The sequence below is a fragment of the Ixodes scapularis genome, unplaced genomic scaffold, assembly GCF_016920785.2.
Source record: "Ixodes scapularis isolate PalLabHiFi unplaced genomic scaffold, ASM1692078v2 PGA_scaffold10__122_contigs__length_95168666, whole genome shotgun sequence".
NCBI lineage: Eukaryota > Metazoa > Arthropoda > Arachnida > Ixodida > Ixodidae > Ixodes > Ixodes scapularis.
Window position 1 is genome coordinate 20,213,456 of NW_024609836.1, and position 26,263 is coordinate 20,239,718.

At 48.7% G+C, this 26,263-nt stretch overlaps 1 protein-coding gene across 1 annotated transcript in view; it reads left to right on the forward strand.

Annotated features, from left to right (window-relative positions):
- Positions 1-26,263, forward strand: part of LOC8035819 (exportin-5) — a 95,692-nt gene that overhangs the window by 40,538 nt on the left and 28,891 nt on the right. The window contains exons 14-17 of the mRNA XM_040218121.2: positions 1,991-2,103; positions 16,878-16,934; positions 23,522-23,617; positions 24,745-24,876. Of these exons, the coding sequence (XP_040074055.2) occupies positions 1,991-2,103; positions 16,878-16,934; positions 23,522-23,617; positions 24,745-24,876 (398 nt within the window). The remainder of the gene's footprint in view (positions 1-1,990; positions 2,104-16,877; positions 16,935-23,521; positions 23,618-24,744; positions 24,877-26,263) is intronic.

The window sequence follows — 26,263 nt, forward strand, 5'->3', positions numbered from 1 at the left end:
TTGAGAACATTGCGTGCACAGGAAACAAACGGCGTCAGGGTGTATGAATGGTGCTAAGAGTTTGGTGAAGGACCAGGCTGATCACCATCGCAGACATATTCGTCCAACTGCAGTGATGCAGCCTTGCTTTTTTTAGGCCAATGTGATCAGGGATCCGCAAACACGATGGCAGCAGCGCAGAGAAATGCTTTAAAGGCCGGCGACCAGACTCGAGATTCCGCAAGGCAGAAGATCCTCCTCGCATGGGGGAAGGAGAAGACAGGCTATGGTGCTAAAGTTGAAGCCTGGGCGAGTTGGTATGACATTCTTAAAAGGTTAAAACAGCGTAAAAAACGACGGACAAGATAAAGAAGGACACGGACAGAGCTCTGTCCGTGTCCTTCTTTACCTTGTCCGTCGTTTTTTGCGCTGTTTTAACCTTTTAAGGCTATGGTGGACAGGGTAGAAGGAGGGAAAGGAGGAAGCAGGGGAAAAGTGGAAAGCGCTAACTGGTCGTCGGTCTTTAAGGGAGGACCTTGCCCAAAAGGGTAAACTTTCGAGTGTTGCCAAAGTTGAAGCTTGGGCGAGTGCAGTGGTTCTCAAACTTTTTGGTCTCACGAAACCCCAGGAAGCCTCAAAAACTGCCGCGGAACACTCCTCCCCCCCCCCTCTATATTTGCCGACCGAGAAGCGACAGATGCACAATTGTAGGCAATTTTGCTTGTGTTGCTTCCCATATATCCCCACCATATCAATCGCAATGTCGGTACAAAGTGAGATGAAGGTGCTTTGCGTGTTCCTGCCACGCAGCCTGCAGCGGGGTAGAGGGACGGGGGTTGGGGGGAGGGGGGGTGGCAATTTGTGTGTTTGCGGAACCCAGGAGACCAGCTCGTGGAACCCCTGTGTTTTTCGGAACGCTGTTTGAGAACCCCTGTTCTACAACATACAATTGAAACAGCACAAAGGGCGAGGGACCAGAAGAAGAAAGACAGACACGGCGCTGACTCACAACTAAATTTTATTGATCAAAACAGTGCCATAGATGTTAGTTTGTGACTGTGCTAACATATATGGCACTGTTACTATCAATAAAAATCAGTTGTGAGTCAGCACTGTGTTTGTGTCTTTCTTCATCTGGTCCATTGTCCTTTGTTCTGTTTTAATTGTCAACTTTTGAATTTTCGGCTTAATATGAAGGAAATTTATGGTATATACTGGCAGTGCGAGGCAGAATGCAGTGCAAAGTTTCGTCTGTGTGCATGGATTGTGAAAGAAATTAGTCGTTTTTATTAGGAACAGACTGACATTGTTTAGGAAAACAATCGTCAGAAAGCTAAGGGAATACCCAACAATTTTCTTCACTAGATACGCAGCAGAATGCCTAGAGAGTACAACTGTGGAAACAAAATTTCCAAAAAAGTAGTTTGTATTAGGCTACTATCAAGCTGAAAAATCAAATAAATATTTTGCCTCTTATGTCGTTGACAAAATCTTAACGTCTTTTATAAAAGACATCCACGAAGTAAAAAAGCAATGCCACAGTTGCATTGCCCACAAAAAATTTTAGTTAGGAAAAACAATGAGTGATCTTTTCCTTTTGTCCCGCTACCAAACAATAGTTTTCCTAAAGTGAAATTTATGCCAAAAAGTGGAACGGGTAAAAACATGTTTTTTTTTAGCATCAATAAAAAGCGAAAAATAAAAAAAAAAAAAAGCTATGCAGCATAAACAAAAGAAACTTTCTGGGAATATCCTCTAAATCTTGGTGGATGTAAATATGTCATCTTTGAAGATCGACTTGTTTTGCAAAAATGTTTTCTGGGTAGTGTCCTTTTTTAATAAACTGATCTTACATGCTTGTCAGATTTTCCGTAAAAATACAAGTCGACTTGGAAGGACCTTTTTGGTGGCTTGAATGGAATATTCCTAACTGGCTGTAGGTGCAGACTTACTGAGCTCGCTTGGTTTGTTGGCATTTGTGGACTGTGGCTCCAAGTCCGGTTGTCTGCAGAGCCAGACGGCGGTTTCTGCTCCCCCAACTCCCCGTCGAGCCTTCGCTGGGATGCCCTGGTGCAGTTCATGGAGGGCGTCTTCAGCCGCATCCTCAGCTCTCCCAACCCGACGGTGAGGCCCTCCCCACATCTTCCTCGTGTCGGCCCTCTTCCTTGCCAGTTTGGTCTTGGCAGTCTGGATTGACCCCGAGACCCAGAACTTGCTGGGTTCAGTACATTCCCTCTAAGTGCTACTCTCGCGGTTTTATTCTCGTATCCTGCTAGAGTGATTCTCACTTCAACGAAATTTCACCAACAGCTGAGATAAATGCCGGACGATACGGTTTGGGGTACCGTTGCACGAGTCAGCCATCCGTGGCACTATTTCAAAAAGAGGTTTTATTTTTACGTGCATACTATATGAAATGATGTTTGTGCACGGTTGTTTTACGGGTGTTATGCATCTGTCATGCCATTGATGCATTCCCTCTTTAATTTTATCATCTTCCCTTCTGTATTCTGCATTAGGTGCGTTATGCGCCTCTCGTGCTATGGACACCTTCCCTTTTGATTTTAGGGGCAAAGCTCCTTAGGGTCTAGCCTTGTCCATCCGTCCGGCGTCCATGCTCACATCGATTGCACTGCCTCCGGGATTGGCCCACTTTTAAAAAAGGAATGTACGCCTGCACGGGGGTTCGAACTCAGGGCTGCTTGCTTACGAGGCAGACGTCTTAACCACTACGCTACACTCCAACGTTGCATGTAGCCGCTCAACGTCTATACAGGAGAGGGCGCTGCGGTCAAATGCGTATATAATCGCGTTAAACTTTGCATGCATTGGCTCAACATTTATAGACGAGAGGGCACTGCGGTCAAATGCTCAACTGCCTATATAACCATGATCCATGCCATACATTCTCTTTCTGACATGGACCGTTGACTTAAGCGGTGGAGATGCGTTCCCCCAGCTTCTAGCGGATCCAAGCTGATCCGCTAAAAGAACCACTGGCTCTGCATTTCACTGACCATAAAGCAGTAATAATGAAGTTGAAACGCAACCCAGAACTCAGCACTACCTATGAGCAATAAAAAAATCAGCACGATCAGCACTACCTATGAACAATAAAATCAGTATCATCCGCACCACCAGAGCTTCGCCCCGATCAACATCACTCACCATGTGGAGATGCGGTCATTTTTTTTATCATCTTCCTTTCTTGTGTCCTATATATTTAGTTGTGAGCCAGCACTTGTCCTGTCTGTTTTCTTCTATGGTGTCTTTCTCTTGTGCACTGTTTATCACCATGCTCATTGCATACCAACTTGCACAACTCACCACCTCGAAGTTTGCACAAAAAAATAGTGTACAAAAGTTATCTTCACTACGAATAACCTCTAGAATTCCACTTCACTTCCAAAAAGTTTTTACGAAGAAAAACTAACCTCGGTCATCTACTGTAATATCTTGAGTCATCGCCCACCCTCCTGCCGCCTGAAATTTATAAAAATAGTGGGGTGGGCCATGCCTCAATGGGTAAGCACAAAAAGTGTAGAAAAAGCAGAAAAAATAAAAAAGTAAAACTTTTTTATACACGATTTTTGGTTGGGCTAGTTTGTTTGTATTAGACATGACTAAAATAGCGCAAACTTGACAATGAACAAAAAAGGCACACATACGACAGGACTGGCGCTGTACATACTTAGCGTGGCTGCACAAAAGATATTGAACTTAAAACTCAAATTAGTTTCATTGGTTTGCAAGAAACGCTCATGGGCCGTTGCTTGCATACGTGCGATGAACACCACCGATCGGCATATAGTGTAAACAATTGTTCTGTACGCTAACCAACACCTGACCCCACCCCCCTCTGGAAATACCTGCGTTTGCCCCTGGTTCCGATTAACTTGCAACTTCCCTCCTAGGACGCCAAAAAGCAGGTGAGACTGACAGAACCACAGGAACGGCCATTGATTTTTTGAGCTATGTTCTTAGAACGAAGTTCTTGTAGAACAAACATTTTTGCCAATCCCGTGGTCTTGCTATACTGTCAAGACCGGTTATAACAAATTCAACGGGAATCGGAAACCACTTTGCTATATCCGCGATTTCGTTATGTTTATGTTTATGTTTCTTCTTATTTTCAGTGACCTACCAACAGCTTGACGCCTCCTTAGTGGTGCACTTATTCCTTCAGAAATGCTACGCTAAACAGGATAAAAGTGAAACGTTAGGAAAAAACAATAGCCTCAACACACTGTCGAAATTTACGCTTTTCATCAAATATATTGTTATGTATCAATGCACAGTATCCACTTCCGAAACCGCTCCAGTCACCTGCGGCCAGTCCCGCGTACGCTCGCTCTTTACTGCCACTTCTTCCTCTTTTCTCTCGTTCCCCTGCGCATCCGCGAGACGGGCCCGTTCGGTGCCGCGCTATCCCTCACAATCCTCCCCCCTTAGAAAGCGAAGTTCGGTCGGTCTTCGCAGAACTTCAACAGCTGGTCCACATGTGCCAGTCCTGCCAGTCTTCCAGTTTTTTGGTCCCTCAGACGATAGTCATTGGCCCCCACTTTCCCCACCACCACGAAAGGTCTCGAACGTCTTGGAGCCAGTTTTGCTGCCACTCCTTTGCTGGCATCACTGAGGGTGTGCAGGTCGCGTAGTACTGTGTCACCTATTTGGAACTCCGACTGCTGTCGGGTTCGATTGTAGTAACGCCGCTGTTGCTCTTGCGCTTTTCTTTGGTTCTCCAGAGCAAACTCATACGCGTCCTGTAGTCTAGACGTCAAATCTGCCACGAAGCCCGGCGTACCCCTGATTGGTAAAGGGAGTTGGCCGGGGTTTTGTTCCCAAGGGCAGCGGAGCTGGCGCCCATAACACAAAAGGGCAGGTGAGTACCCTGTGGTGACGCTCTCACAGGTTCGCATTGCAAAGGCGACCTCTGGGAGATGTTGATCCCAGTCACGGTGGGCACTGCAATATGCCATCAGGCACTGCTTTACTGTCGCATTATTCCGCTCCACCAGCTGTCCTGCTGGGCGGTATGGCACCGTGTGGCGGTCTCTGATGCCAAGGTGTTTCATTACCGCTTTCCACAGGTTTGACACAAAGACACGCCCATTGTTACTACAGATGCTCTTGGGGAAGCCATGTCGACAAAACACTTCCAGCATTCTTTCTAATATGGCCTTGCTGGTCGGAGCTCGAAGCGGGAATAGCTCCACAAACTTGGTAAATTTGTCGATGATCACCAGCAGGTGTTTGTGTTGGCGCTTTGAGGTAGGCAATAGTCCGATGAGGTCCACACTCAGCTCTGCCATGGGTTCCTCTGCCCAAGTGCTGTCCATCAGTCCGCCTGGCTTCTGGCGGCGAGGCTTCAGTGTCTGGCATGAATGGCAAGACCTTACATACCGAGACACATCGGATCTCGTGCCTAGCCAAAAATACCTTTCAGACACTCGTCTCAGTGTCTTGAAATAACCTAGGTGGCCACTTAGAGGGTGATCATGTGACAATTGGAGCACTGTTTGGCATAGTTGTTTGGGCATCCAAAGGAGTCTTCTTTCGCCTGCAATCTTCAGCAGCAGTCCATCATGGTCCAGTTCGCTGTCCTCAGCCATGTTCCGAATCTGGCATGCTTCTGCAGAGTCAGTCGGTAGGGTGCCGTCCTCGAGATAGCTAATCAGCTTGATGATCCCAGGGTCGTTTCGCTGTTCGTCAGCAAGCTCGGATGCACTGAGGAGGGGTGAGATGTCAGTCTCCTGGACCATCGCATTCTCCTCGAACCGGACCCGGTATTCTGTTTCCACGGTGTCAATGGGGAACCATTCGTTGTCAGTCGCTCTTGCCTCCGAGCCTAATGTAGCTGGGGCGGGGAAACGGCCCAGCGCGTCCGCTGGGATGTTGGCTTTTCCCCGTCGATGCCTGATGAGGCAATCAAATCCCTGCAGGGGCAGTGCCCATCGACGCACCCTGCTTGAAGTTTGGTCCGTGGTGAACATCCACCTAAGAGAGGTGTGGTCAGTGTGGATCTCAAACTTGGTGTGCTCCAAATATGGGCGGAATTTGTCAACAGCCCACACTACCGCCAAACACTCCCACTCTTGCGCCGTGTAGTGCCTCTCCGCTTCCTTCAGGGCTCTGCTGATAAACGACACCAGTCTCAGCCTCCCTACAGTCTCCTGTAAGAGAACTGCCGCAATGCCCCTCCCACTGGCATCCGTTTCCACCACAAATGGCCGGTTGAGATCTGGGAGTGCAACCACCACGTCATCAGCCAGCATAGACTTGAGCTTACGAAATGCCTCCTCTTGAGGGTTCCTCCAACACCACGAGACCTTCTTCTGCAGGAGGAATGACAGTGGCTGAGCCACCTCGGAGAACTTCGGCAGGAAGGTGCGGTAGTACCCCGCCAATCCTAGGAAGGCCTGAAGATCCTTGACTGTTCGTGGGGTTGGAAAGTCCCTGACGGCCGCAACCTTATCAGGATCAGGTCGGCACTCTCCCGGCGAGATGAGGTGCCCCAGGAACTTTAGTGATCGCCTGCAAGTTTGTGTCTTCTTAGGGTTGATGGTCAATCCAGCATGGGTGATCCTGCCCAAGACCTCTTCAATATGCCTCAGATGCTCTTCGAACGAACTTGAGTATACTAGCACATCGTCCAAAAAGGCCATACAAAACTTGTGCTTTATCCCCGCCAGTACTTTGTCCATGAGGTTTTGGAATGTAGCTGGTCCACCAGCCACACCAAAGGGCATCCTCTTAAACTCAAACGTACCTTGGTGGCATATAAAAGCAGTCTTGGGGACATCCTCGGGGCGAACAGGGATCTGGAGGAAGCTCTGCGACAAATCAAAGCTCGTAAACCATTGGGCTCCGCCCAGCTGTGCAAGTACCCAGTCTGTCCTGGGCATCGGGTACACCGGAACCTTGGTTTTGGCATTCAGTGGACGGTAGTCCACTGCCAGCCGGTACCCTCCAGACTTTTTTGCGACCAGGACTGGGGCACAGGACCACTGACTAGTACTTGGTTGGATCAAGTCCTGGTGCAGCAAATCTTCCAGGCAGGCATCCATGATCTGTCTTTTGTGGGAGTTGACTGGGCGAAGCCTACAGCGCGTTGGCAGAGAACTCCCCGTGTTGATACTGTGCTCCATCAGTCCGGTACAACCAGGGCGAGCGTCAAAAATCTTATCAAATCTTCGTAGTAGGGCCGAAATTTCCTGATGTTCAGTGCCATGTTGCTGAACCGCGTCCTCCTCTGAGGGCTGCTGGGCGTCTTGATTCTGGTCGGGTTCCTGGTGTGCGACTTGATGAGGCTCTGCAAACAACTCCTGCAGACTGTACACCTCCTCACCCAGCCGGGGATGGACTGGCGCCCTAGAGCCAACGTCCCGGACAAAGGGGATTAGGGCCTGTGGTTCATTGCCCAGAGTCCAAGAGTTCAGAGACACATGAACCGAGATGTTAGTGGCATTCAGAAAATCCCTACCAAGTACAATGTCTCGGCAGAGGCCTGGCATATGCAGGAATCGCTGCTTCCTGGATCCTCCGGGCCAGTGTATTCTGCACCTAGTTGAATGCGTAATCTCGGGCCAGCCCGCTGCAAGACGTAGGCCTCGTCGTTTCTCCTTGACGCCCACACCAGTGGCTGTGGCTGCCTCCATTGCTTCATCTCCCATTAAGCTGACGCTAGACCCCGTGTCCAAAAGCGCCTTGAATGTGAACTTCCCAATACGAAGCTCTAACAATGGCTCCTTGCCGCCGGCTGTTGCAGCTACCTGCACTGTGGTGTCGTAGAGGCCCGCCGGAGTGGCCTCTACTGCCAAGAGTTTCCCTGGCACCTCGCTTGCATGTGGCCAAGCTGGCCACACTTGAAACAGCGTGGTGAGCCCTGACATCTAGCTGTGAGACATTGTCGTTGCATATGTCCGATGCCGCCACAACGATGGCACTGGATCTGTGGAGGCTGGTTGGTTGCTGGGTACTGGTGAAGACTGCTGTGCAGGCCCGTCTGGTGGATCATTCTCACTGCTCTGACTGCACTCAGCTGGTCTCGATAGTATGATGGCTGGAGGGATGCCGGATGCAGGGGCCGGGCCTGGCTAGAAACTGGTGGTGGCACTGGTGCCGCTGCCACCGCAGCACTTTGAGCTGGTGCATGAGTCGTTGCACTCTTGCTGTAGAAGGCAAGGTCCCGTGCAACTTGGTTGGTGGGCTGTGGCGGGGGAACATACTGCACCCGCCGCCATACTCTTTCCATTAGCCCATCCGCTGCCTGCGCAAGCTCTTTCAGGCTTGCAAAGGTCTTACCTGCACAGAAGTCTTGGAACTGAGGGTGCATTTGCTCCAACACCCGCTCGACTTTTTCGGCCTCAGTCACATGTCGCCGATCCTGTCATAGTATGAGGCTATAACATAGATGAACTGTTTAAGGTTCTCCTCCGGGTGTTAAGTTCAGAGCCTCAGCTCTTGTTTTAGGCGTTTCTTTTTGTCGACGGGTGCGAACTCCTTTCGGAAAGCGGTAGCAAACATTGACCAGTCGGCGAAGTCCTCTGTGAACCGAAACCACTGTTTCGCGCTCCCCTGGAGGGCTGCAGGTACGACCCGCCTAAGCCGGTCCTCGAGTTTCACGCCGTGAACGAGGTAAAAGTTCTCCAGGTGGTCCAGGAGCTCATCTGGCGACTGCAAATCTCCGAAACCTATGAATTTCGGGGGCTGAACGGGGACCAGTCGTGGGCGCGTCGAGTCTTGGTCATCCGTTGTGCTGCCCTCAGTGACAGCCGCCGCAACGAAGGGCGCCGCTCCCTCTTCTGTGGCTCGTATCGGAGTAGCAAACAAAAGCTCACGAACATGGGCCGCGATCTTCTCCCGCTGTAGCGGTGTCCCGTCTGTTTGTTGCAGCAGTGTCTGAAGAAGCTCCGGTGGCACGAACACCGACGGTTGGTTCATTTTAAGCAACGAACGAGCCCCCACTTGTTATGTACAGGGGTGGAAGCGCTGCGCCAATTGCGCCACCCTGCGCCAATTCGCTTCCCTGCGCCAGCCTGCTCCAAAACGCCAATTTTAACTTTTTTTTTGTGTGTTTTCTCTAAATTTAGCGGAAAACGGTTGGCCACGGGCCACCATGAGGTGTGTACTTTTGCTTAGGTGTCACTGCGGGTGACTCGTACCAACTCGACTGGGGCTCCGAACCATGTCTAACCTCAGGGCGAGGCGTCGATTTTAGTTCATCGAGAGTGCGATGTCGTTTTTTACTACAAAGAGTTTATATACGAACACATCGGTTTGGTTTCGGGCATAGTTGGTTGGCGCGGTTGGAGCGCGCATGCAGTTACCCGTGGTCCCGATTTGCCGTGATCGTGGGAGTTGGTGCCTCGGCACCGGTGGGCTACCTTGGCCATTAACATGAGCAGAAGTAAGTGGTCTTTACTAGCTTTACCTGTTATTTGGTAGCCTACCATATTTGGACGCTTAGCCGTGAAGAATCGCGAGCACAGGCACATGCGTTCTCGAGCTCAATTTGTCTTGTCAAAACGAAACCAAAACCATCATTGTGTGCGCGAATGTGCACGCTGTCGTGTGTTGTCTACCGCCGTCAAACCACTGGCGAAAACAATACCCGCGATCTTAAGCGAGTTGGTTAATTGGCAGTGCTACACACTTTTTTGTTTCTTTCCTTTAGCGTGGAGGAGTGGGGGTTACATCACAAATGCCGTACAACACTCCCGCGCTGCCGATTCCTGTCAAGAACGCACCTTAACTTGCTATAGCCACTCTACTCGTATAAGTTTCTGGTGGGGGGGGGGGGGGGGGGAGGGGGGTTGGGTAGGGTAGGGTAGGGAGAAGTTGGTGGGCTTTTTGTCACGTAAGAAGGCAGCCTGCCCCGCAGGGATCAGCGCCTGATCAGCTACATCTCATTTTCAGTCTCGTTCAAACTGTCTTCTCTTAAAGCACTTCTACTGAGTGCACAAGAACTCATAAGCAAGGGTGAGGCAGTTAAGGACATGGACAAGGTGGGGAGTGGACACCTCCTGCTAAGAGATGTGAACTCTAAACTGCCCAAAGTACTCGAGCGCATAAAAGAAATTGACTCTGCTCTTCAAACTGTGAAAATAAAGGTGAACTTCAGTTGTATCTAAATTACACAGATTCAGCTTAGTCACAACCCTTTTTTTTTTAACATGGAGCCTATGGGCTCTTCTAGTCAGTGTTTATGCTGCATATGTATTAGTGGCTGTGATATTTTTAAGACAATATATTTTTCCATCTAAAGTAATTAGATATAGCTTTGTATGTTAACTTGGGTGTAGGGATTACTGTATTTTATGAACAGGGATTAAGAACAGTTGTATTTAATGAAAACAGGTCAGCAAGGACTGCTTTATTCTGAAACATGTTGTGGTACCTTAATTTTTTTTTATGGAGACACGCAATGCACAGCATTTTATGGAGTACATAAGGTTGCGTTGCTCTTCTAGTCGATGCTTAAAGCTGCATATGTACGAGTGACTGTGGTAGTCTAAAGATATAAAATACACATTTTATTTTGCATCTGAATTTTTGTCAAATGTCAGTAGCCTTGTATTTTGTTACTAAACTTGATATAGGGCTTTTTAAGTAGTGATTGAACATGTGTATTCTTTATTAAACAAAAACTGTAGTCAGCGAAGGTAGTTTATCTGACACCTTGCAGTGGTTTAGTTTTCTGGATACATGTTTACAATTGGTCTATTAAAGGGACCATGAAATGACTTTTTTACTTTTTCCAGATAACTTTTACATTAAACCGTCAATGTTCACTGAATGCCGAACAGGCATCCGTTTTCGTCTCGGTTTATTAACTTCTACACAAAAAATTAATGAAATATCGACTTTTTCTTGACCGCAAAACAAGCCGTGACGTACGCTATTTCCGGAACCGGAACTTCTCTCGGCAGTAGGAGATGGGAGCCTTAGCGGCGACGAGTTGGGGTGCGCCGGTAGGTTTTACTGCGCCGATGTCACCGATGTATTTTCTGAATCGGCGCCTCTCATCGCCGCATCGCAGCTGAGCGAAATTCAACGAGATATGTTGCGCTACAGCGACAGCATGGGACTAGTCCCATACACCGGTATGCCTGTTGGGAAGTGCAGCGAGTCTTCCGGTGAAGACTCCAGAAGTCAACCCAACTGTCATTGTTGGCAAAAGGCGGCCAGTGTCAGTCGTTTGCAAAGCGACGTAGATGGAAACAAATTGCCGCGCCGTTTTTCGCAGTCTCGGAGATGCAGGAGCGAGCCGACGTTGAAAAAGATACGTTTGAACTACGAGTGTCAGCAAGAGCCACGTAAATACCTGTTAACACTCGGAGCGGACGCGCGCGTTTGATGGAAGTGCTGTATTCGCGCTGTTGGTAAGCGCTTCGGGACCGATTTTTTACTATTGCAACTCGATACTGACGCGACACTCGGCAAAGAAAGGTTGGACCGGTATTGCACGTATACCTCTCACGAACAGTTACAGCTCGACAGTGACGTGCAGTTTGTCAGGATAAAAATGGCATACCAATAACAAAGTGTACATACCGTGTTACGAAGGTAATCCATACAGCGTTTATTTCAGCTCTATATCACACAAAACAAGAAGAGAGAATCGACGAGGGTCCCTTTTCGACGACTGTTCGTCAACACTGCCTCGGAAAACAAGGGGAAGAGATTGACCTCACCTCTTAACGTAAAATTGAGGTCAGCGATCAAACTATTATACGGGAAGGGTCCACAAGGGTATACCCCACAAGGGTAGCGCGGGCATATTCCATTCAGCACGCCAGCCGGTCGCAGGCAGACAGACGGTCTTGCGACGAAGCAACGCTGCGCCGAGTCGGAGTGCCTGCTAGGCCTATATTCTGAGAGCTTCGTCGGAGCGCGATTCGCGGCTGTTGTCGCTCTTCTCGGGTGTTTGTGGATCCAGCGTTCTTGTTCGTCGTGGTCTGTTTTAAGTAAATTTTTTTTCTTGCTGTTTGAAGTCGGCACGCGCGAGATGAACACGTAGAAAAATAAACGTTCAGTCAGTCAAGAGTTTTGAGAGGAAGGAAAAGTCGGCCCTGCCAGCCCTGCCCTACTGCGCACGCGCAGTAGTTGCTTCGTTTACCACACGATAGATGGCGCTTGGCTCTCAGCATTATCAAATTTGGCAATTTTCGCCACACATCTCTAATTATGCTACAAAATGTGGGTCTGAATATTATTTAACAAAACTTTTAGGAAACATTCGCCGGCTATTGATTGTTTACGATCGCGGTGCTCGTGAGGTAGGCTCTTACCCAATAGGCGACGTGGATTCGGCTGACGTGCTCCATTTCTGCGGATGCATCGTAGTGAAAAGGCAGAGCTTTCGAAGGAAAGAAGTCGCAAAAGAGTCCAGTTTTCTTTTAAAAGTTCTATAGCAAATATTTTTTTTTGGCTCCCTAGTTTTGTGTTTTTGTGTTTCTTTTCACACCTTTTACGACGTGCGGTGGATGAAATTAGATTTTAAAATCATTTCATGGTCCCTTTAAGTAGACGGTTTTGTACTGGCGTGGCTCAAGTTAGGTTTTTGTTGTCGGGGCCTCCCATATAAAGTCTATCATGACTCTGCCTGGTGCCGGAATGGTTCTCAAAACCTTTCCTTTGCATAAATTTCCAATATTCCATATTTCAATGCAATAGAAATAGAAAAATGTGTATGTATGTTGCTTGAAAATTATTCTGGGATGTGCATGCATATATTTTTGCTATATTTTCACATTTAGAAACAACAAATCACTTTTAGACATTTGTTTGACCTCCGTGACCTGCTCCAAAACCTACTTCTACGGCTGCAAAACTTATTTTTGCTGCTCCCGAGCTGCTCTAAAGCGAGCGTTTTACTGCTTCAAAACTGCTCCAAAGTGGGACTTTTGCTGCTCCCAGCCCTGATACAAAAAGCTCTAGCCCGCTTCCACCCCTGTATGTATCAATGCACAGTATCCACTCCCGAAACCGTTCCAGTCACCTGCGACCAGTCCCACTTACGCTCGCTCTTTACTGCCGCTTCTTCCTCTTTTCTCTCGTTCCCCTGCGCATCCGCGGGACGGGCCCGTTCGGTGCCGCGCTATCCCTCACAATATCATGTATCAATGCACAGTATCCACTTCCGAAACCGTTCCAGTCACCTGCGACCAGTCCCACTTACGCTCGCTCTTTACTGCCGCTTCTTCCTCTTTTCTCTCGTTCCCCTGCGCATCCGCGGGACGGGCCCGTTCGGTGCCGCGCTATCCCTCACAATATCATGTATCAATGCACAGTATCCACTTCCGAAACCGTTCCAGTCACCTGCGACCAGTCCCACTTACGCTCGCTCTTTACTGCCGCTTCTTCCTCTTTTCTCTCGTTCCCCTGCGCATCCGCGGGACGGGCCCGTTCGGTGCCGCGCTATCCCTCACAATATCATGTATCAATGCACAGTATCCACTTCCGAAACCGTTCCAGTCACCTGCGACCAGTCCCACTTACGCTCGCTCTTTACTGCCGCTTCTTCCTCTTTTCTCTCGTTCCCCTGCGCATCCGCGGGACGGGCCCGTTCGGTGCCGCGCTATCCCTCACAATATCATGTATCAATGCACAGTATCCACTTCCGAAACCGTTCCAGTCACCTGCGACCAGTCCCACTTACGCTCGCTCTTTACTGCCGCTTCTTCCTCTTTTCTCTCGTTCCCCTGCGCATCCGCGGGACGGGCCCGTTCGGTGCCGCGCTATCCCTCACAATATCATGTATCAATGCACAGTATCCACTTCCGAAACCGTTCCAGTCACCTGCGACCAGTCCCACTTACGCTCGCTCTTTACTGCCGCTTCTTCCTCTTTTCTCTCGTTCCCCTGCGCATCCGCGGGACGGGCCCGTTCGGTGCCGCGCTATCCCTCACAATATCATGTATCAATGCACAGTATCCACTTCCGAAACCGTTCCAGTCACCTGCGACCAGTCCCACTTACGCTCGCTCTTTACTGCCGCTTCTTCCTCTTTTCTCTCGTTCCCCTGCGCATCCGCGGGACGGGCCCGTTCGGTGCCGCGCTATCCCTCACAATATCATGTATCAATGCACAGTATCCACTTCCGAAACCGTTCCAGTCACCTGCGACCAGTCCCACTTACGCTCGCTCTTTACTGCCGCTTCTTCCTCTTTTCTCTCGTTCCCCTGCGCATCCGCGGGACGGGCCCGTTCGGTGCCGCGCTATCCCTCACAATATCATGTATCAATGCACAGTATCCACTTCCGAAACCGTTCCAGTCACCTGCGACCAGTCCCACTTACGCTCGCTCTTTACTGCCGCTTCTTCCTCTTTTCTCTCGTTCCCCTGCGCATCCGCGGGACGGGCCCGTTCGGTGCCGCGCTATCCCTCACAATATCATGTATCAATGCACAGTATCCACTTCCGAAACCGTTCCAGTCACCTGCGACCAGTCCCACTTACGCTCGCTCTTTACTGCCGCTTCTTCCTCTTTTCTCTCGTTCCCCTGCGCATCCGCGGGACGGGCCCGTTCGGTGCCGCGCTATCCCTCACAATATCATGTATCAATGCACAGTATCCACTTCCGAAACCGTTCCAGTCACCTGCGACCAGTCCCACTTACGCTCGCTCTTTACTGCCGCTTCTTCCTCTTTTCTCTCGTTCCCCTGCGCATCCGCGGGACGGGCCCGTTCGGTGCCGCGCTATCCCTCACAATATCATGTATCAATGCACAGTATCCACTTCCGAAACCGTTCCAGTCACCTGCGACCAGTCCCACTTACGCTCGCTCTTTACTGCCGCTTCTTCCTCTTTTCTCTCGTTCCCCTGCGCATCCGCGGGACGGGCCCGTTCGGTGCCGCGCTATCCCTCACAATATCATGTATCAATGCACAGTATCCACTTCCGAAACCGTTCCAGTCACCTGCGACCAGTCCCACTTACGCTCGCTCTTTACTGCCGCTTCTTCCTCTTTTCTCTCGTTCCCCTGCGCATCCGCGGGACGGGCCCGTTCGGTGCCGCGCTATCCCTCACAATATCATGTATCAATGCACAGTATCCACTTCCGAAACCGTTCCAGTCACCTGCGACCAGTCCCACTTACGCTCGCTCTTTACTGCCGCTTCTTCCTCTTTTCTCTCGTTCCCCTGCGCATCCGCGGGACGGGCCCGTTCGGTGCCGCGCTATCCCTCACAATATCAAGGGTAGCATTCGCACAAATCTGTTCTAAATGGTTATAAGTCAGTTGTAGGCGTGTCATGGGTGCAGCATGGTAAAAGTCGATAGGATAAAACAAAGTATAAAGTCTACAAGACTGACGAGGAACGTGCGAATAGATGTGACTGAGTAGTTCTGGGGAATCAATTATACCATTTACAATCTTATACAAATATGTCAGTTCACGAATTGTTCTCCTGTTGTGTAACGAGTCTAACTTCACGAGTTCACAAATCCTCTCATAACTATAGAAATAATTTGGTTGAAAATAACGATCAAACAAAACACGAACAAACCTACGTTGAACGCTCTCAAATAAACCTGAATTTGTCACTCCAATAAAGTTCCAGACAACTGAGGCATATTCAACACGACTACGCACCAGTGAAGAAAACAAACGTAAAATACAAAGTGGTTTAGAAAAATCGCGTGTCACTCGTGTAATGGCTTCCAGCACTCGAAAGGAAGCATTCGTAATTGTGGTCACGTGATGGTTGAAATTAATTGCAGGATCCATAAAAACGCCTAGATCACGGATGACCTCAACGCGAGTAATATTGGTGGAATCTAATACAGAGGGAAAACTCAGAATTTTACGTTTCCTAGAAAAGGACATAACTTTCGTCTTTGACTCGTTTAAGAGTAGATCATTTGAAAAACACCACGCCGAAATAGAATCTATATCGCACTGAAGACATTCACAATCGTCAACCGTTTTAACCGCTGTAAACAACTTAATATCATCAGCAAATAACAAAAACCGCGTGTGTTTAATACAGGAAGTTAGATCATTTACAAAAACTAAAAACAGCAAAGGACCGAGGTTACTGTCTTGATGAACCCCAGAAGTAGATAAAAAAGGAGCAGATAATCGGCCGGATACTCGCACAAAGTTCAGCCGATGAGATAAGTAACTATCGAGGAGACGACAGTACTTAAGGGACAGACCGTAACTACAGAGTTTACTCAACAGTAATCGGTGATTAACTTTGTCGAAAGCTTTGCTTATATCAAAGTAGACTACATCCGCTTGTCCTCCGCTATGGACGGATGGTACAAGAACCGACTTTGGCTAACGAAAGTGCTAAATGGAATGGGAAATCGTGATCGCTTCGCTGTAGATGCTATTTCGTTTTAACCGACTTCATTATAACCGGTCTCGACAGTAAAAGTGTGCGTGGCGGCACGCCACGGAGTGGAAGAGAAAGTCGAAGTGCCGGATTCTCGTCCCGTGCTTTTCAAAATAAATCGGTTCATGAGCGGACATGGGACTGGTCGGACGTCTGTACAGATTTGGTGCCCCGGACGTGATTGTATCTGAAAAAAAGCTCCTGGTTTCACGACTTTTTATTGTGGGAGCCTTTTTGTTTGACAACTCTCGCCGCCTCGGTGGCTCCGAGGCGAGAGCGCCGGCCTACGGATCCCCAGGTGGCGGGTTCGAATCCCGACCGAGGTGCCCGCAATTTGACAGAGGCTTATTGCGGAGAAGGCGCCGTGTAACCGAGCTTTCGGTTGCACGTCAAAAGATCCCCAGGTGGTCGAAATTAATCCTCAGTCCTCCGCTGGGGCGTGCCAGATGCCCGTCGTAGGTTTGGCACGTAAAACCCCCAAATTGTGTGTGACAACTCTCATGAGAGGGTAAATTTTGGAGTGCTCCTCATGCTGCCCACCCTTTTTTTCAGCCCAGTGCAGAGGAAGGAATCTTTCTGATGGAGGCCCTGCTCAACTTTGAGACGCAGGTCTGCCACCAATCTGTCTCTCTATTTAACCACATTTTAGTTTCTTTCTATTAGTACTACTGCATATTCTTCCAGGTCCACGCACAATACATCCAAAGAGAGACTCAATTAAAAAGTTTTGTGGGTGACACAATTATGCGAAGGACATAGTTTTGTGTTTAATCGAAGGGACACTAACGTACATGTCGAGATTTTTCTAAAAATGACACTTTTCGGTTTTTCATTTGTTTTGTTATTGATTTGATGGTGAATCCTTATTTAGATTAAAACTTGGTGAATCTTTGTCTGGAGGCTGTTTTTATGCTGGACAGTGCAATGACTGCCCGGGTCATATCTTTGATATTTCTGAAAGAAATATATATGAAATCCATGGTCTTGCAAGGAAAGTTTAGCTATATGTAAATGCCATAGCTAAATTTTTCCCAAAGATATAATATTGAGAAGCTCGAGGCGTAGCCATTTCCCAGATTTCACTATTGGAATTCGCACAAATGCCAATGTCGCACCAAAGGAGGCACATAGACATTTTCAAATTTATTTTATAGACAATTTACAACACGCGCACCAAATATTAAAAATTACAATTATATATTTATATGCAAAAATAATTACGAAACACATAAATACATTTTAGAGACACTTTCTAGGAAATCGCGTACCGCCGCCGATTCGCCGTTTCCCACGTGGTCCGTCAACAACCCGAGTCCAGCCTGGTTCTTTCACGGGAGCGGGATTCCGCTCCCAGTTTATTGGTACAATAGCACACAACGCTACAAAACACTCAATCTAAACTACAAATACAAGGTACAAGACACAAATATTTACAAACGCACATTAAGCCCAAAGCTAAACACAAAGAGGGCCCCCAGGCCTCGTATCCTGCGATTACCCTAGATCCAGAGCCGTAAATGTAGAGAGTTTGGCCATTCGTTGGGAAGCATAGGAGACGAATGGGGAGGCGCCATTGGCCAAAAGCGGGCTGGGCATGTTCCAGGGCGTCTTCAGAAATTCGAATGTGACCAACCAGAAGCCGGAAATAATACCCTGGTGGTGGTCGCGAGAAACAAACCTGATAACTGCATTGGAGTAACTCTCAATGGCTGAAAATATGGTACACGTGATGTTTCAATCACGTTAATCCAAAATGATGGTGGAAGGGTGCGACTAGCGGAACGATCGACATGATCAGTACGCCAAGCGCCCAGGGCCGGGAATCTGCCGTCCGAACGGTCACACTCTGTCCGTGCAAACAGAGTTGCGCGGCGCATTCGTTTCTTACATCTTTCTGCATGATCATGATCAAAACAACACGTGCACCCTATTTTCAACCACAAAGAGTTACTACACTTCGCTCTTACGCGTTTATTAAAACCATATACGAACATAGACTTTTGATCAGAACTGTTTGCCGCTACCACCGCTAGGGGATTCTTTTCGGCTTCTGGTTGGTCAAGAGAGCATGCCAAGCCCTCTTTCCGACTCTGCCGCACGCCCTGACTCTGCCCGGGCCTCCCATTGACCAAACTCTCTCAATACACGGCTCTGCCTAGATCCGGTCGCCGCCCACTTGCCTGCTAGTGCCTGCGTCTCGGTCTCGTCCGGAGTTCTAAGAGGCCTCTCGCCCCCTGGCCCACCGAGTATATATCTCGATCGATGGGCGATGAGGTTTCTCCTCGCCCGCCACAGGGGTGCCTGCAGCGCCATCCAGTGGCTAGGAGAGAAAGCGGCACGTCTGGAGCCGAATTCGAGATCTCGATCGACCCCGCGGCGACACGACCATGTGATCGTGTCTGAGGTGAGGCAGCTACTTAGCTGCCTCGCGGCAACTGTGCCAGAGTGGTTTGATAGGCGCCCCCGTAAATGCACGGTGCGCCATAACTTTCACAAATTATTTATCAACAAACTACTTTATGCAAACGTCACAAAATATATCAAAACGTGCATCTTGAAACGCAGCATTTGAATACTACATAAAAGAAATTTGTTTAGCAATCATTGTAGTTTCGTTATTAATGCAGAAACTTGTGTAATTTCTCTAAAAGGCTAAGAAGCAAAAAGTTTAGCCTCCTTAGGGACTTCTGGTCAAATCTTTGCGACGTCATGTTCTGTTTTTTTTTTTTTTTTTATCTTTTATTCTTTTGATGTAGTCATATAAACACGGCTGTTTTTGAGATTTTGTGTTGTCCGTTTTCTATTCTTTCTAGTCACTTGATTTTAAGTTGTGAAGACTTTTTACGCTCTGCAATAGAGCAGCATCGTTTTACAAATTTGGTCGGTTCAAGAAAATCTTCCTTTGGAGTGGACGTCGTGTGGCAAAGCCCCTCTAACGAAGACAAGCCAGCTCAATTTGAGTGAATGTTTGGTGTTGCTTTTCTCAATTGGAGGCTATATGCTACTCAATATTCTACCATCACAAATGTAAAAGTCACTGCGACAAGTTAAAGGAGAGTTTAGACGAAATAAGAGATAATGTTTTTTGAATATTGATGCTAAATTTTTTTACTTTTAGAGAAATTATTTAAGTTTCTGCATTAATAACAAAACTACATTGATGACTAATCAAATATTTTTTTTTGTGTATTGGCACGCTGCGTTTCAAGACGCACATTTTGATATATTTTGCGACGTTTTGCATAAACTTGATTGTTGGTAAATAATTTGTGAAGCTTTCTAAAACAATTTTTTTTTTTGCGTGTTTCGTAATTATTTTGGCATATACAGTCGAACCTCGATATAACGAACTTCAATGTAACGAAATCCTCGATTTAACGAAGTATTTTATTTTTCATAATTTCTTGCCCATAGACCCCATGTATTTTTAGTCTCTATATAACGAAGTCTATTTTGCTGCTATTTCAATATAACGAAGCGCCATTGCCATAGAAGGCAATAAATAAATCAACTCTAAAAAACAACTTCGCAAAAAAATTGTGGTTAAAAAAAAAAAAGTGAAAGCCGTTTACAAATCCCTGTAACGCCGAATTGGAGCGCAGCTCTTGAGGAGGAGTGAAGGGTACTGAGGGGAGGGTAGACCCCTCCCCCTTCTCCTCCTCCTCCCCTCATTCTTTAATATGCTCCGGGGGGGGGGGGGGGGGGTCACGTGACCTCGGGGGGGGGGGGGGGGGGTCACGTGACTTCGGGGAGGGGGTCACGTGACCTCGGGGAGGCGTGACCTGGGGGTCTCCTCAAGGTCACTTGACCCCCAAGGTGACCCCCACGGGGGGTCACGTGACCTGGAGGGGTCACGTGACCTCAGAGGGGTCACGTGACTTGGGGGGTCACCTTGGGGTCACGTGACCTTGAGATGACCTTGGAAGGTCACGTGACCTTGGGGAGGAGACCACGTGACCTCGAAGGTCACGTGACCTCAGAGTGGTCACGTGACCTCAGAGCGGTCACATGACTTGGGGGTCACGTGACCTTCAAAGGGTCACTTGGGGTCACGTGACCTTGAGATGACCTTGGAAGGGGTCACGTGACCTCGAGAGGTCACGTGACGTTGGGGGTCACGTGATCCCAAGATGACCCCACGTGACCCCCAAGGTCACGTTACCTTAGGGGTCACGTGACCTTCAGGGGGTCACATGACCTTGAGATGACCTTGGGAGGGGTCACGTGACCTTGGGATGACCTTGGTTACGCCGACGGCGACAACGACGCCAACGGCGACGCCGACGGCGACGCCGCTCAAGCCGGGAACGGGCCCCTAAGAGCTGCGCTCTAAAAATTATGCGCAAACGCGAGCGTTGATAGGTTACTTCACGGGGACAGGCCTTCCAACGTTCCTAGGCTGCCCGAGGATGCGGCGCCGGTAGTGCCGGCGAGGCATGCGGCAAAGCGGATTCCGCGAGGCTGGCCAGAAATTGCCGAGCAAAAAGTTAACACGGCATAACAGCATCACCACTGACATTCACTGATCATCATAGTCCACTGTACCGCGGGTAGCGCGGGAGCCAACTTCAGCGGGGGAGCGACGTGATGGCACGACCAGCACGACCGCGCGACCGCACAGGCAGTGCCATCTAGGAGAAGACCGAAAAGACCGATTATCGTCTTGCGAGCGTGATGTAAAGCAAAGGCGCAAGCACACTGTGGGCGCAAGGGGGCAAATAAACTGTGCGGTCAAGAGTGCTGTGTAGGTTGGAAACAGTGGCACCGCCTAAACTAAACAGCTTTATTTTTTAACCGGGCGGTTCACTTACGTGCTTGCTGCCATAAGGAAACGTAAAGTTCTTTCTTTGGATGAGAAAGCAAACGTTTTGGACGCCATCTTGAAGAAACTGCCGAGATCACGAGCACTCGGGAAGTGCTCGACGCAATGGACGTACTGAGGAGGTACTATCGCGGACAATATGAGCTGAAACAGCGCTCCGGCCGGCACACGGTACTACCTGCGCCGCCTGTCGCCTTGCTCCGCACACATGGCGCACCCTGAGTCCGAGATATTTTCTCACTTGCGCTCGCTGCGCCACTGCGCTCTTCCGGCCGTCTGCAAGCGAGTCGGTGGGTGCGACAACGGGCATGTGTGGTAGGGCGGCGGGGGAAGAAAAGATTACACTTGTCTGACGAAAATAATCCCTGGAGAAGGGGAACAAGGGGGACAAAGGACTAACATAAACCTCCAAACACAGCTAGGTGACTGGTGCGCGACCGAAAAAATCCGCCTGGTCCAGCTCGCTTGCACCTTTGCATTTAATTGCATTATAATCATACACTTGTCGCTTCTTTTTTCGTATTGATTTACTTTACTCTATCGCGCAATATCCCTTAGAAAAAACGCTGACTGGTGAAGAAAAAGCATTGAAGTGTCTTAAATTTCAACTGCGATTACCGTTTTTGAAAGTCATATCAAAATACGTTGCAGGTTGTTTTTGTTTGATTATAGGCGCATGCACAAAGTGGGACATCGTGTTTATTTTTTTTTTTTCTGTTTCACTGATCACAGCTGTTCAAAAAGCGGTAAGCATACATGTTATTGAGAAGGTTTTGTAACCTTGATTAGTATGAAAAGGTTCAAAAATATTGTTTCTTTATTACTGAGCGCATGTGTTTGTTTGAGCAAAACAAGTTGCTGACAAGACACCAGCTTTTTTGTTTACGAATTCCTAGTCTTAATAAGGTGGGACAAACAGTCATATATCTGTCAAGAGAAGGAGATTGAAGCTTAATCGAAAGAATATTTGCAGAGGACATTGTCAGACACAAAAGTATAATAGTCGGCGTGGAAATCCAACTGCACAATACAAGAAGATCGGGATGAAGGAGGCACCTCTCAAAAATATGCGTGGTTAACGGCGTCAAACAGTGTGTCGCAACCGTGGCATCAAGCTTTGTTCCAATCGGCAGAAGTCCAGTTCAGGGAATCCTGAGGCGCAGTAAAAATTGCAAAATAATTTAATACCGCGTCAATTTTTCCCTGACCCGCTTCCACGGCTCTCATCCTGTCTGGTAAGAAATCACAGAGCGCGGCCACGAAGTCTGGCTCAGCCCCGAAGCCAATCCCATTCACCTCCCACTGCTTTCCACAATTTGTAGGCAGTGGCGCGGTGGAGGGGACGCCGCGACATAGCTACCTTGATGCGCCTTCAAATGTTGTAGATGATATTCAGATCGGCTCCTTTTAGGGGCCAAGGCAGCTTCGTCAGGCAGCGCTCCTCGAGGAGGTACGAGCGTGACAGCGCATTTTCCACTTCGGCGCTTTCTTGAAATGCAATGAAATGCATGTTAGATGGAAACGTGAACATTGGGCTAGCAGACGGCCGGAAAAGCGCAGTGGCGCAGCGAGCGCAAGTGATAATTTATCTCGGCCTCAGGGTGAGCCGTGTTTAGGGAGCGATGCGACAGGCGGCGCAGGTAGTACCGTGCACAGGCCGGAGCGCTGTTTCAGCTCATATTGTCCGCGATAGTACACGGCGTCGCATGGGCAGCAAGATGCCGTGCAAGCGCTCTGGGCGCTCAAACGCCGTATGACGCCGCCGACGCCGCTGCTACTGTCAGACGAGGCGCAAGCAAAACTCGCGAACTACTTTGCCCCTAAATAAATGTCATTTTCGGTGAGTTTTCATACCCGTAAAATGTTTCGGAATTTTTTTTTTCGCATGCTAAAGCCAAATTTTGATTTAGCGAAATTTCAATGTAACGAAGTAAATTGCGAATTTTACCGACTTCGTTACATGGAGGTTCAACTGTACGTAAATATACAATTGTAATTTTTCATATTTGGTGCGCACGTTGTAAATAGTCCAAAATAAATGAAAAAAAGGTTAACTATGTGCCTGCTTTGGTGCAATATTGGCTCCTGTGCCAATTACCATGGTGAAATCTGGGCAATGTCCATGCCTCGAGCTTCTCAATTTGATATCTCTGGGAAAATTTTAGCTACGGTGTTCACATATAGCCGAATGTTCCTTCCAAGAACATGACTTACACATATATTTCTTACAGAAATATCAAAATTATGATGCAGACAGTCATTGTGCAATCCGACATGGAAACACTGTGGAGTACTTCTATTGCGTCGATACAAGTGTACAATTAAGCTGCGAAAGGGACTCCTCTAATCGTTCTGTGGCTCTTCGGGAATGCAGGATCCGACGATCCTGTCGTACGCCCTCTCTTGCATCTCCACCCTGGGAGTGTTCCTCACACTGGCTCCGGGGGTCATGCCCAAGGTGCTCAACAAGGCAAGTTCCTCCCTACATACACACATCCTGAGTGAACGACCATCCACGATCAAGATGGAGAAAAATATGGGGTGGGCAATCTATAGACCTTTTTCGTGTGCTCTTGTTACCTTCCCCCAGCCACCTAACAGGTGTATCCGGTATGGGCGACGAGAAAATAATGAAACATTTCAACCCGTCAAAACAAATGGAGGGGAGGGGAAACGAGAACATGCGACGGTGGCACTTATATCCTAAATGTCTTCTATCGGTGTGGCAACGGAAAAAAAAAATTCTCGCCCATACTGGAAGTGACGACAATTCAAGGGTGACACCCTCGTGAAAAGAGTCTATAGGGATGCGACGGGAGAATCGTACAGCAGTCAACACGCGGGCACCTACTAAGAGCTCGCGTGACTTGGGGACCGATGGTCCCAACTTGTGGGTGTTTGTGCAATTGCTTAATTGCATCGGCGACATGTCCTCGAATGGTCCACGTCGGATTGTCTCTCGGGAGCCATCTCGACATGCTGAAAGTAGCATAGCTTATTCGAGAGTCTACGACATCCCGGTGCAGTTGCACGATTGTGCGACGTAACCGCCCCGGCAGCCTCGTGCTTGGCAGCTGCCGGCTGTCTGGTCCGTGTCGTTCAGCTGGTGCAAAGGGGGAGCGTGGGGATGCAACCCGAGAGGGTGTGGCTTTAGTTTTCTTGGCAGGACGGTTCTCTCCTCGTATATAATGAATTATCATTTTTTTTTTTATATTTACGAGTACCGTTTATTGTTAACAGGGGCTGTAACGGGACAAAAGAAAAAGCTCAGCGAGCTTTTTCTTTTGTCCCGTTACGAAACGACAGTTTTACTAAAGTGAAATTGATTATAAAACGTGGAAATGGAGAAAAAAATGTTCAAAGTGCTCAACCCTTTACCTTTTCTTTAGCACCAATAAAGAAAAAAATATTTATAAAAAAAAGCAAAAAAACTATTCAGCGTAAACAAATAAATCTTTCTGGGAATACCCTCTAGATGTTGGTAGATCTGGCATTTTTCAATATAAAAATTTTTTTGCAGAAATATTTGGGCAGGGTAGTAAAGACTAGTGGGAACTTGGGACAGAGTGCGATCGTCTTGCGTTCCCCCCCCGGCAGATCTTCACGTCGGCGGCGTTCTCGCTGCCCGGCCAGAGCAAGAACACGAGGAGCCGAGCCGTGCGCAACCTCCGGCGCCACGCCTGCTCGGGCCTGGTCAAGCTCTGCAAGCTCCACCCGCGCCTCCTCATGGTAGGCTCCCCCTCTGGGCAATCTCGCGACCGGTGGCCTCCTGTGCAGGCAGAAGCCTTCACATCGCTGGTTCTGAGAGTAGGAAAACAGATGTTAGGTTAGGCGTGTTCGTTTTGCCACGAGCTGATGGGACCAATCAGAAGCGTATCATCATGGTGTTCTATCATCCCTGAACCAGTCATAAACAGAAAAGACCCAATCCCTTGCGCTTTTGGTGCTGCTTGATTGCTCCCTCTTCCTCGTAGCGTCGGCTGCGTCTGGACTTAAAAAGACACTGTGAGGAAAAAGAAAGTTCTTTTAAGCGCAGCTCTTAGGGGCCCGTTTCCGGCTTGAGTGGCGCCAACGTCGCCGTCGGCGTAACCGCGAGGTCACGTGACCCCCCCAAGGTCACGTGACACCCCTGCATCACATGACTTCCCCAGGTCACGTGACATTCCTGATGCCACGTGACCGCCCCTAAAGGTCACGTGACCCCCCCCCCGAGGTCACGTGACCCCCCTAAGGCCACACGACCCCGCCTGAGGTCAGTGACCTCAAGGAGTCATCTATCCCTGAGTACGCTTCCACCCTCCTCCTCAAGAGCTGAGCTCTAATCCGGCGTCACAGGGAATTGTAAACAGCTTTTATTTTTTTTAAAGGGCATAAATGGGACACATATTTATTTTCATAATTTTTCGGCTAGATTTTTTTTCCGCAATATTGATGTTGTTGGATGCACTTTAGGTGGAGGTCACAGCCCGCTCGAAGTCCCACCTACAGATCAGTGGCCCCCCCATTACTACTCGACTGGATTGGCTGCTCGACTGAGCAGGCTAGCAAGTGTAGTGTCTCCCTTTCGCGTCATCCGGTGTGTCTAGTTTGGAAGCCTAACGCGGCCTGCTAGTGGTGCAAGCAGACGAGCTGCAGCCTCCGGCGTGGTGTCCTATTTCACCACTGCCTGTCATCATCTGCAATGCCGTGGGGCGCGGACACGAACGCTGCGTGTCGGCGTCCGTTTTCGCCTCCGTCCGTCTGCTGTTCATCCCCCGTCTAAAAACTTCTACAACGCTCTTAAGACGCGACCAGGAAAGCGGTGTTCTAATGTTCCGTCATGCACGAGCCACAGCCCAATACAAGCGCCTGTCAGCATTACCGATGGGTGTAAAGCGACCGAGAAAACTAGAAAAAATCAACAAAATAAATATGCAGTTTTTACAGCTTTACAGTTCTTGTTATTTTCTCCACGTGGCGTCCGCGAGCAAGATGGGGGAGCGCCATGACGCACCATTAAAATGCGACGTAAAAATATTTGCTTTGGTAGGCCAGGTGCACTGCAAAACTTGAAAGCATTGCCTTTCGAGGCGCAATGACAAAAGCATACCTAGAGAAACTTGATGCGAGCCGAACG